Raw genomic sequence first — 13,310 nt, forward strand, 5'->3', positions numbered from 1 at the left:
GCTCGCATCACGGTTCAAGAACCATAGCGACGGCGATTTAAGCCACAAAAAGGTCGACTCGTCTAACTGGAATTTCAAATGATTTTTTTGTGTATAAAATTTAAAAACTTAAAAATAAATTTGTACAAAATATAGACTGAAATAACAGTTAACAAAAGAAGAACAAATAAGAAGAAATTAGCAAACGAAAAATGCTAAATCAACAAAGATTCATAATGTGGACCGCAGCAGCTGCGGCGGAACGCTGTTGTCAGCAGCAAACGGACAGGTGGCAGCCATAAAAGTAGGCAATTGCAATTACAATTAAAATTAGCAACAAACCGTAAGCAAATGAGCCGCATGACAACAACATAACAACGCTAAATAACTACTGAAGCAATGGTATTCGGGTGATCTTTGAAACTGGGCGGGTAACAAGTGCCGCCATTATTACGCAAACAAACGCTTGCCGCTTTGACAAACTTGTTGGTGGCAAGTATAGTGGCTGATAGCAGCAACAACGCGGCAGTAAAGCAGCAAAAAGCGCAAGTCAAGTGTCATTGCTGAGGTGAGCAAATTTAAGCAGTAAAATATTTGAGACAAAAATTTAAAAATTAAAGAAAAAACTAAACGCTAAAAGGGATGACAACAACAGCAACATACACACAAGTCGCTGGCAAGACAAACACCAAACAATTGCTAACAAATGAGTAAGCAACCACAAAAGATATGACTGAGCACAGCAAATGGCAGCAGCGACCGCAGGAAGCACACAAAAACAAGCAAACAATGACAATAAGGCGGCGCATATATAGCCTCGAGACCAACAACAATGGTGGGTTGTAGCAAAAAATGGCACAAAGACACATAAGTCATAAGACGCATAAGACTTAAAGTGTCTTTAAAAACATACAATAAGTGAATAACAAGCAGCAACAACAAAAAATGGCCAAGAATGCCAACAGCAATGACAGAAAATATTTGCTGATATTGAAAACAAAAATAATAATGAATGAATATCATTTAAAAATGAGCAATTTTAGCAGAAAAGTAGCATACTAAATAAATTACTGTGGCGAGTTGGACACACGCACACCTGTTTGAACAGCCTTGACGCGGTTCAAGCACCCTGTTTCACAAGAAGTGCGCACAGCAACATTGCGCCACTTGTAATTAGACCCAGCCAAACTAAATGAAGCACAAAGTAATAAAAAAAAACATAAACAAAAAACACTGTTAACATAGCTGGCACTGAAGCTATAATACCCTTCAGAAATAAAGAAGTTTTAAGGCAGTCCGAATTTTCGGGTAAACTGTACCGTAGCTTTGGGCAATAATCCATACCAAATTTCGTGAAGATATGTCGGCAAATAAAAAAGTTTTTCATACCAAGACTTGATTTCGATCATTCAGTTTATATGGCCACCATATGCTATAGTGGTCCGATCTGAAAATTTTTTTGGGATATCGTAGCGATTCCTTTGAAAATAATCTCTTCCAAATAGGGTCAAGGTATCTCGTCAAATAAAAAAGTTTTCCATACAAGCACTTGATTCCGATCGTTCAGTTTGTATGGCAGCCATATGCTATGATAGTCCGATTTTAACAATTTCTTCGGAGATTGTACCGGTGTCTTAGGTAATAATCCATGCAAAATTTCGTGAAGATAACTCGTCAAATAAATAAGTTTGCCATATAAACACTTGATTCCGACCGTTCAGTTTGTATGGCAGCCAAACGCTATGGTAGTCCGATCAGTACGATTTCTTTGGACACGATACCGCGGTCTTGGGCAATAATACATATCAAATTTCGTGACGATATCTCGTCAAATAAAAGAAAAATTAACTCAATATGCCCCGTTCAGGGTATAAAACCGAAAAAAACAATAAAAACAAATGAGCAGCCTTAAACAAAAAGCGGACACTTGAACATGAGCACCTCGTAGTACTTGTTTGCATTTATTTATTTTTTTAATTCATTATTATTTTTGCTACTCCAATACGCCTGCACAATCAGCAGAAAGCGCGATGCATAACAATAATCAGCAGCATCAGCTGCAGCAACGCCATTAGCCCGTCAGTGCGGCAGCACTTTGGGGGCAGTCAACTTTAATTGAATTACCAGGCCGCCGCTAGGTGCGGTTGCCACACAATTGCCTGCACATAAACACACACACGCGCGCATTGCCGCATTGACCGCTTTAAGGCGCGCGCATGTGCTTGTTTGTGCGTGTGCACGTAGTTGCCACATTGTAAGTATGTGGTTCAATGCCTTGACTTTGCAATTTAAGCGCAGTTAAAAGTTCAAAGCAACGTTAAGTGAATGAATGAATGAACTCTCGCATTACAACTGTCCCATGAGTGAGTATAACGGTGTCTGCGTGGACGCGCCGCGCCGCTCATTTGCTATTGAGGTGGACAAATGATGCTGCAACACACAGCCAGCCGTTTGACAATTTATTCAACTACATTCATAACTGTCAAAAAATGCGACGACGAAAAAACAACGGTGTCGAGTGCAGGTCAAGAAAACTGAAGACAAAAGTTGATGAGCTCAACTGAAATATGATGCAATACTTTTGAAGCGCTTTTAAGCACGTACAGAGCGGCGATGACGCTGAGTGTTTCGTGAAATCTGAATGTGAAACGGCTAGAATTTTTGGAATTTTTGTAAGGCAAGATGGTTGACTTGGCATAGCAAGCATTTCAGACAAGTGTTGGGAAAGTTTTCAAAATTTTCAAAATATGATCTGGACAACAAAAGAAAAAATAACTATAAATGTTGCACTGAAGCTATAAACAAATTTCAGTTGCACTGAAGCTATAAACAAAAAAGTTTTCATACAAAAACTTGATTCTGAAAAGATTTAAGAGGCGACATTTCATCCAGAAAAAACAAGGGTTTGGTGTGGTTTGTGGGCCGGTGGAATCAACGGACCATATTTCTTCAAAAATGCCGGTGAGAACATAACCGTCAATTGCCACCGTTACCGCGCCATGATAATGACAATTTGATGTCTGAAATTGAATCTCGTGATCATGGCGACATTTGGTTTCAACAAGACGGCGCCACTTCCCACACATCGCATCACTCAATAGATTTATTGAGAGAACACTTTGGTAAGCAGTTAATTTCACGTTTTGGGCCGGTCGATTGGTCACTAATATCGTGTGATATCACACCGTTAGACTTTTACCTTTGAGGATATGTAAAGTCTAAAGTCTATGCGAAACATCTCGTTCTGATGCAAGCCTTGGAGCAAAACTCACGCGTGTCCAGTTACCAGTCGAAATGACCGAACGAGTCATTGAAAATTCGACTCAACGGATGGACCATCTGAGACGTAGACGCGGCCAACATTTGAAAGATATAATCATCAAAAAATAAATGCCAAATAATCTTCTTTTGAATGATAATAAACATTCCCCATTGAATTTGAAGTCTCTGTGTTTTTTCTTTAAAAAAATAGGCAACCTCGAAATGAATCACACTTTATATATATTTTATAGAGTCTTCCGCGTCTCCTCCTGGGTGTTACAAACTTTGGCGCAAACTTAATAGAGCTTGTTCAGGGTAAAAAAGTGCTGTAGAATTTAGAAATTACATGCAGCGTCATGTAAAACTTTGACAACCCCAGTGTCCAAAGATGCCTATATTCAGCCTACTTGTTTCAACAATAGAGTCCACAGAAACTGTAGAAATGGTAGCGCCGAAGGATTGAGAAAGCTGACTGAGGCAATAGAACACACATTAGGTAGCTCAGTTAATGACAGTTGGAGCTCGTAGAGCGCTACGGAGTCGAAAGACCTTGCAGCGCTAACTCATCCAGATATACAACTTCAAACCTTCCTCAAATAATCTCAATTCCTAAAATATCGACTCTTGACTCCATTGTATATAATGTACTCTAAAGTCATCGAAAAGCAATCGTTTTGAGCATGGATTGAGAAACTTACTCAAATTACTGAGGGTTCCGCATAGTGCCTTGTACAAGTACTTAAAAATTAAATGAAAATCATGTGTAAAAACTTACGCTACAAGTCCGCCCAGAAAGGCGACCGGACCGCCGCCGATGAGCCGTATCTTCCGATGACATGAATCGAACAGTGATGTTCGCGTCGGAGCCTGTGTTGTTGGCGACATAGTAACGACCGAAGTGGCCGACGCTGCGCTGGAGGCGTTCGAGTTGGTGCTGGAGATCGCTGTGCTCTGTGTGCTGCAGCTGATATTGCTCGCGTTGCCAACACTGGCCGCCGAGGCAGAAGCGGTAAGCGGCGTGCTGGAGAAGGCCGAGTGATTTGACGAAGCCGTCGAGGAGGCGTTTGATGATGACGACGATGATTTTACCAGCGCTGTGCCGTTGCCTTGCGTCAACGTAGCGATTTCCGTCTTCAAATAGTTATTATTGTTGTTGTTGTTGTGTTGGTTGCCGCAGCAAAAGTGATAGTTGTTGCCGCTGCTACAGTCAGCTGACTGGTCGAACTGTTGGCCCTGCACTGTGGCGGCAGCGACCGTTGCTGGCGCATAAACGTGTTCCACCACAGCGTTGGCGATCAGACCGTTCTTTGTGCGTGTGCTCGTTGAATTGGTTGTTGCTGTTGTTGTGGTGGTGGTTGTTTTCGATTTTTTGATACGCTTAAACGAAATAAACGGTGTCGATGACAAGAGGCTGCGTGCGGCCGAAATCGGTGTGCTAGCCGCCGGTGCTGTGTTTGTAGTTATTGTTGCGTTCGCTAAGTGCTCTTTCGCAGCCGAGGATGATGATGTAGTGATTTTCATGCCCTTCGCTTGAAATCGATAGCCAGTCGTTTGTTTCTGTTGTTCTTGTTGTTGCTCCTGCCGATCATTAAAGAATTTGTTAGACGTTTGCTTTTGCTGTTGTTGTTGTTGGTGATATTGCACCGCAGTTGCCGCTGCGGCTGCTGCCGCCGCACAACTGCTCGCCTTCACACCGACGGCTGGGGAGCCGTTCGCCGCGCCAGCGCCGTTGGTAGTCGCGCCGACGTGGAACTTCTGTAGCAATGGACTCGTCGTATTCGTACTCAGTTCCACGATGTGTGTGGGCGTTCTCAACATAATTTCGAAGGTTTAGTGGCACCTCGCCAAGAGGTTAGTTCAAGTTGGTTTTGGTTTCGGTTTGGCTGTTGGAGTTTCAGGTTGTCAATAGGATCACAAGGCTTGTGTAGCCGGTGCGCAGGTCAACGCTGTGGAAACCCGCTCGTTCAATAATTGCTGCTTCGCTTTTATTATGTGTTTCGTTGTTATTGTTATTATTTCACTTCACTGCGTAGTTTTGTTTGATTTTCTGACGAATGTTTACTTTGTTGCGCATTTCCCTTTCACAACTTATTTTCTTCTTTACTTTTGTTATTAATTATTTTTGGTGTGGTCTTTATTGTTGTTTTGTTTATATACGTGTGCTTGTTGTTGTTGGTTTATTTCACAGTATAATTGGTATTTCTCCCACTATATTGTTATAGTTTGTTCGGCGTATGTTTCTTGGAAATCTTTCAGAAATTTTCAAAACAAAATAAAGCACTAAAGTGGAAAAATTTACGAAAAATTAGTTTGTGAGCAACAAGCCGCCGTCTGGGTCAACAGATCCTTGCCCATTCAGTAGTTGAATTGCCGAGCAAAGCGTTTGCTTCAGATGTACAAGCGTCAGGTCCAGTCCACTCAGACTGATCCATAAATGCAATGACCTCAGCACTTCCTTCCGCAGACCGGGCATTGACCAAGCGCAATACTGGAGGTCAGCTAAGCAACAATTATACTAATTTCATTATTTATGTTTCGTATTTTGAATTATTGTATGAGCCATTGTACCCTCCATAGCCTTGCGTTTGTTTATGGTCCAAAGCGTGTGATTCTTTATGCTTTTTTGTGGTACACTAGGTACCGAGCATTTGCATTAATGCGGTATTTACGCATATCATTAGCAGTAACTGCGGTTAATTTGTATTAAACACACACATACGAAGACTCAGAACCATACCACCCACATGTAACGAAATCACAAGCAAAACAATAATAATAAAAAGAATAAATTCGGTAAAATTCACAACGAAACATAAGCTTAGCTGAGAAATCATGAAAGCTGAGCTTTGTGTGAAAATATTAAGTCAAAAAAATTAGCACACAAATATTTGTGAATTAGTATCTAAAGACTATGAAGAGCTACCAAAAATGATTTTGATTGACTAAAAGCCCAATTTGAAGTTTTCGAAAGCTTTTTCTAGCCTTGAACAGGTGTCAATTCTAACGAAAAAGTTTGGTACTCAATAAACATATAAAAATCTCGGCATGAAAATATTCTTTGTCGACTGAAAGCTCAATTGAAAGCTTGCGAGAGCTTTTTTCTAACTATGAATGGATTTTCGCGCAAATAATGAGAGTAAATAAATATATAGCTATAACGTATTTGTGATTGAACATCTAAAGCTATGAGGACTTTTCAGAAATTATTTGCTGTCGGTTGAAATTTCAATTTAAAGCTTCGAAAACTTTTTCTAACTGTAAATGGATTTTGGCGCATACTTTAGTAGCGAAAATGACAATTTTAACAAAAAAACTTGCAGCTTGCAAAAAAATAATGAGATGGAAACACAAAAGCTTTAAAAACAGATGCGCTTTCACGTGGACGTTGCTTTACAATACACTTGATAAATTTATAGATATATTGAATGAGATCCAATATGGGTTTGGTCGACTGCAAGCTCAATTTAAGTCCAAAATTGTTTCGCTAGACTGAAAGCTCAAAATAAAGCTTTTGAGAGCTTTTATTTTTAATGTGTGGATTTTCGCGAATATTTTAAAGGCGAAAATGCAAACAAAAAAGCTTGCAGCTAATAATTTGCTGGAAAGAAAAATAATAATAAGGTCAAAGCACAAAAGCTTCCAAAAACGGATGTTCCTTCTCTTGAATGCTGATTTTTAATGGACTTTATAGCTATATAGCTATTAAGTATTTTTGCATCAGAATCTGCGCCTACGATAAGCTGACTAAAAACTCAATTTAGAGCTTTCGAAAGTCTTCTAACTTTGAGTGGATTTTTATTGACGAAAATGCTAATTATAACAAAAATGTTGGAGCTCAATGTTCAAGAATTTGATGTAGATGTAAAAAATGCTACGGAAAAAGTCCAAAAGCTTCTAAAAACCAATGCGATTTCTTGAGGCTATTGAGCAACAGAGTACATTAGAAACACATAGCTTTAAAGCTAATTGGAATGCTCACCTATTTACATTTGTTTTAGCGATGAAACCACATTGAAAGCTTAAAGCTTTGAGTAAATATAAGAAACAAAAAAAAATATTAAAAAATTTAGCATAAAATAATATTTTAAATTAAAGCAAAACCACATATTTTCCGCCTCAGAACTGAACCCGCTTGTTGCCTAGCGAGCTAGAGATTTATTTGTTGCTAAATTATAAAGCATAAACCGTTTTTACCCAATTATTATTAGTACTTTCATATTTAGTTGAGTTTTTGGGCAACAAGATACGCTTGGTATTTATATTTTTATTTTATTTTTTTTTGTTGGTGGCGATTAAGCAAACTATATGACCAGCGCGCAAAGACAAACCGGAACCAAACTGAAACAAGGGACTTTATGACTAAGCCACTAATGAGCCAGCCACATGTGTTGCTCAGCGACTCAGTAACTTTTTTGATTTTTTTATTTTTTCGATATTTTTCTTTATATTTTTTTTTCGATTTTTTTTATTTTTTTCGTTTTTTTTTAATTTTTTTCGGTTTTTTTTACTAAAGCGTTAAACACGTTTGATCGCACCACTTTGATTTATGTGTGACCATTTGAAAGCAATCAGACACATTCGCACGAAATTAACGTCACATTAAATCGCACCATATTGGCGAAATTGATTAGCATTAAACATATGAAATGGGTGATTTCGCGCAGCCGACGCGCGACGTGCGCCAGCGATCGCTCCCCTTATGGATGGCATGGTATTATGGAAATTTTCGCATATTACAACAACGAACTTGATAAAAAAAATGTGTGAAAACCACAGCGACCAATAGTAAAAAGCAACGCAAACTAAAACACACACACACGCATATTTGTGAAACAGCTGTTGCCCGATCTCTGACCAACATCGCGCTATCAGCAGCGGCGGCGTAGCGGCGACCTCGACGTTAGCGTCAGCGTCACACAAATATTTGCGGTCGGTTCGAGCTGCTGATAAGCATAAGTCCGGCTATGCGCTTAGCTGCCACAAGTGGTGTGTGTGTATGTAGAATATCGGTGTACTTTTCACGCTTAATCTATAAACCGAGTAGTACTCGCCTGATTTGTTGCGTTTGCTTTTGTTTTTGTCATAAAAGTGATACGAGTTTACATGTAAATAAGTGTAAGATTACATACGGACTACATGTGTAAGCGCTTGAGCACACACATGCTTCGAACATACGTGCGACAGTGGACAGCGGCCGTCTGTCCAAGCACTGACTGACGCATCAACTTCGCATGCGAAACCGTGGACGCGCGTAGACCAGCGACGACACTGCTGAAACATACGGACACGGCCGCTAAGCTGATAAAGGGCCTTGAAGTCGCCTCGCCGTGCCAGCCGAAACCAATGTAGCCGGCGCTACAACAACAAAACTCACAAAACAGACGATTCTGTATGGTATAGATAAAGTAAGCTGAACTTTCAAGGCGAAGTAAGCAGTAAATACTCTACTTACTTACTACAATGTAATTATAGTGTATTTACTTAGAGGTCACTTTATTAGTGGCTATGGAAATATTAAGCCTCGAAATTAGAACAATCACGTACCACTAATGGTCGGTCAGTTACTAATTTGTACACTCAATGATTCACGTCATTAAGTCGGCGTCGCCTTCGTTATGAGGAGACAACATACATATATGTAAATGTTTCTGGTATTTTAGTGTCAATGGTTTGGAGGCAACTAATACAGTTAATTATATACATTGTAACGAATACGTATTATACATATATTTAGAGTGCCTTAAATTGTAATGTTTCAAAATTAGAACTACTCGATTTTTAACTGACCTTTCGGCAAAGTTTTGACTGTAAAATCAAGCATTAAATAAAAATGAAATGTAGGTTTCAAATTTCGTTCCCTTTAAAAACAACAGCTTGTAGTTCTCACCAGGCTTATAAATAAAAGTTCACATATAGGTAGAAGGACTAAAAAAAGTAAAACAAAACGAATTCTAATGGTTGAGAAATTGGAAATAAGTTTGCGGAGCTCCACGTAGTTATACGCACAGGAAATGGATCCGTAATTGTAATACCTACGGGTGACCCAAGTACAAGAACTGAAATCTCTCGACCTTCCCAAGCGACGTCACTTGTCTTTATACGCTTTTGGAAAGCTGCAAGAAGATATGACGTTTTCGAAAGAAATTTTGTTTAGCGACAAAGCCCATTTCTGGGACAAAGAGCAACCTGAAGAGATTCGAGACTGTCATTTCATCAAGAAAACAACGTAACTGTAATATCTATAAATATTGTCACAAAAAGTAGCTTCGTAAGCGAAAGAGTTGATAAAATTCATGCCACCATATGAGCTCCCTCAAGTAAATGCAGCTGCCAGATTTCTACGCGACTTAAGTTATTTCCATTGTTGACAAGGCAGAGTAAGAAGAAGGTTTGGGATATGCGCATTAATAATAGAATAAATTTGGTAAAATTCACCACGAAGCATAAGCTTCGCTAGAAAATCAGGAAAGCTGAGCTGTGTGAGAAAACAAGTAGTTAAAGAAATAAAAATCTTCGTAGGAAACATTTATGAATCAGAATCTACGTCGAAGACGAAAAATAAAAAACTGCCGTGGTCGACCGAAAGCTTAATTTAATGATTTGGAAAGCTTTTTGCCAACTTAGAAACCGAACTTTAGATTTTCGGGTATATTTTAGAGTCTAAAATGCCAATTTTAAGCAAAAGTTTGGTGCTCAATAAATGAAAATATTCGCGAATAAATATTTGTGAGTCAGAATCTACGTTTAAGATGAGAGAATAAAAAGTAAAGAACAAGCATCAGAATCTACGATGACAGGTCAGAAATAGTCGTGGTTGACTCAAAGCTCAATTAAAAGCTTTCAAGAGCTTTTTTCAACCATGCATGAATTTTCATGTGTATTTTAGTGACGAAAATGACAATTCTAACAAATTATGTGGTGCGTTCGACAATGTGATGTTAATAAAAAAATATTACAAAGCAAAGCAAAAACGTTTCGTAGAAATCGACAAAACTTGGTAGTATTAAAGATAGCGGTTATAATACTTTAATGAGCAGTTAGCCTACGCTCTTGAACGAATTCAACTCGCTAACTTTGTCGTTGCTTTTACATGTAATTTTTTTGACAGGAGAGCAGCGCATACAGATAAATGTCGAATCAAAGACAGTCACTATAAAACAATTTAGATCATCACTTTCGTTCAACATTTTTTTGAAAAATTCTTGGAAAAGAATTTTTAAAATTCACAGAATTCACAATAATTTTTATTTATTTTCTACACTACTCACTTCAAAGAACAATGAGTAATGTACACAAGTCGTCATATCCTAAGCATTTTCGCGCTTAATTCACTTTCTTACTTTGATAAACTCATAAAATTGACAAAAATCACAGAAATCACACCATTTCTCCACTGCAGCAATGACTCAAACCGAAATACTATGAAATAAATAATGAGCATAATAATTATTGCATTACACAAATGTGTCGTGCAAAAACGACGATTACGAGCGCGATGAGTCGCATGACCGTGCTGTCGATGCGCCAAAGGCAGTCACGAACAAAAGCGGACAAAACCAATGCGCGTGGAGGCAGCGGGAGCCGCAGCAAGCCGCGTGGCTGCTGGTTCGGAGCTAAGCCGGGCAAACAGCGCACGACTCTCCTTCCTGGGCATTTTAGATTAATTTGAATTGAAAAGTTGCGCAACCTTCAAAGAATCTTAGCAACAAAGTGCAGCAAAGTAATAATACAAAATGCAAGAGCATAGAATGGAGGTCGAATTTTAGTTAGTGTCGAGGCGCGGAGAAAGTATTTGTTCGGGCTGCTAGGGGAGAGCACGCTCAAACCTACAGAGAGAGCTACACATGTATTGGTTCGTTGGTTGATTATGTGCGGCAAAGTTCAAGTGCAAGTGGAATTTTCTATTAGTAGACATACAAGTTCCATGGTTAGAAATTTTGGCAAAGTTTCAAGAAAAAATTGAAAGAAAATATAATCGAAGGCAAAAGAAAAATAATCAAATAAAGCATGAAAGTGTTGCGGCACAGCAGCTGGCGCAGCGCTGTGGCTGCAGCCTGCAGGTACGAGAATAATTTGGCTATAATGTAAACCAACGGCATGCGCGTTATGTACTAAAGCGGTATATACGTGTATACAGGGAAGCGCAGTATTTCCCGCTGGCGCGTGCTTTCAATGCGAACAGAAATGTTGGCGTCGCAACAGCGGCAAACGCTTGCAACTCTTTGCTTATACATATGTACATACGTATATATAGTTATATGTATATATATACTTAACTATATATACATATATATTTAACTATTTCTCTATAAATCCGCAATTATATATTATATTTAGTACTCGTTCGTACCGCGTTTTGCTCAATTATAGCGGCTGTTCGTTTATACCGCTAGTAACCGCACGCGCACTTAAGCACAACAACACACCTGAGTTTGCAGACACAGTCTTCAATTGGTGTTCGCGCTAATTGTGCGCCTAAGAATAAACAAATATTTATTTATTTATCTGCTAATGGCTTTGGCGTAAGCGTTTCCGGCGCACAAATATTATTTAAGTGTTGCAAATTTATTTTTAAATTTCTCTAGTATTTATTATCATTAGTTTTCTGCGTTGTAACGGTATACAAAGCAAAAACAAAAACAAAATCATTAACTTCGGTTGCAAAGAAACTAAAATACCCTTCACAAATACAAAAGATTTCATACAAGAACTTGATTTTGATCGTTCAGTTTGTATGGCAGCCATATGATATAGTCGTTCGGTCTGTAAGATTTCTTCAGATGTTGTAAGGTTGGCTTAGAAAATAATTTGTGACAAATTTCGTAAATATATCAGCTCAAATAAAAAAGTTTTTCATACAAGGAATGGTTTTTTATCACTCAGTTTGTATGGCAGCTATATAATATAGTGGTCCGATTTGGAAAATTTCTTTATATATTGTAGCATTGGGTAAGAAAATAATAGTGGTCCGATATCGGCGATTCCAACATAAGAGCAGCCTTTTAGAGAGAAATGAATGTGTGCGAAATTTCATGAGCGATATTTCAAAAACAGCGGGACTAGTACGCACTAAAGGATGGGCATGGTTAAACCGACGCGGCTCGCCATGTTGATCATGTAAATATATGTACATATGGTGGTAATATAAGGTCTTACAAACTTCATATCAAACTTAATACACCCTGTGCAGGGTATATCAATTGAGTAATGTTTCAAAAACCTGTCTAATCGCTGCTAAGTACGCTTCTCCCCGCCTATGGATACAGCAAAGCCTTTTTCGAAAATCACTTTGAATAGAAAGGCAAATCACTGTGAATAGAAAGGCAAATACCCCACTTCGTATAAAAATAAATAAAGAAAGAAGAATAAGAAGTGTATGCAAAAGTTAAACCATATGCGCATAACATATGTTGTCGAGATGAATATCGCTGATTGTCGGCGTTGCCGCGTAAGTTTAATTAGCTGTGACAAATGTGCCGCGCGCACAAAGCGCCGTACTGTTTCCGCGGGATGACGCGGCAAATCCCGATAAATCTAACCCAACGTCTTTGTCTAATTACACCGCGAGCATTCTTAAGCGATACGCTTGCGCGCCTAAGTGATATTATCTAGATGACTACACGGAAAAAAGTTAAAAGTACAAAAAATAATAAGAAAAAAGATTAAAAATATTAAAAGAATTTAAAAAAATTTAAAAATTTAAAAAAATATAAAACTTAAAAAAAATTAGAAAATAAAAAAAAACATATTAAAAAGCATATTAAAAAAATAAAAACTATTAATAAAAAAATATTAAAAAAATATAAAATATTAAAAAAAAAATAAAAAAATATTTAAGAAATGAAAAAAAGTATAAAACAACATAAAACAAATTAAAAATGCAAAAAATAAAAATAAAATTTAAAAAAAATAAACATAACAAAAATTTAAAAATTTTAAAACAAAATAAATATATATAAAAACGTCATTAAAATAATTAAAAAAATAAAAACATATAAAACAAATTAATAAAAAATGTAAAAAAATTATTAAAAGAATTAAAAAGAGAAAACAATTAATTAATAAAAATG

At 37.8% G+C, this 13,310-nt stretch overlaps 1 protein-coding gene across 1 annotated transcript in view; it reads right to left on the reverse strand.

Moving 5' to 3' along the window:
• LOC120777278 (MOB kinase activator-like 2) overlaps positions 1-13,310 on the reverse strand; it is a 90,383-nt gene that overhangs the window by 47,309 nt on the left and 29,764 nt on the right. The window contains exon 2 of the mRNA XM_040108483.1: positions 4,016-5,520. Within this exon, the coding sequence (XP_039964417.1) occupies positions 4,016-5,058 (1,043 nt within the window). The 5' untranslated portion in view covers positions 5,059-5,520. The remainder of the gene's footprint in view (positions 1-4,015; positions 5,521-13,310) is intronic.

The sequence above is a fragment of the Bactrocera tryoni genome, chromosome 5 (genome assembly GCF_016617805.1).
Source record: "Bactrocera tryoni isolate S06 chromosome 5, CSIRO_BtryS06_freeze2, whole genome shotgun sequence".
NCBI classification, from domain to species: Eukaryota; Metazoa; Arthropoda; class Insecta; order Diptera; family Tephritidae; genus Bactrocera; species Bactrocera tryoni.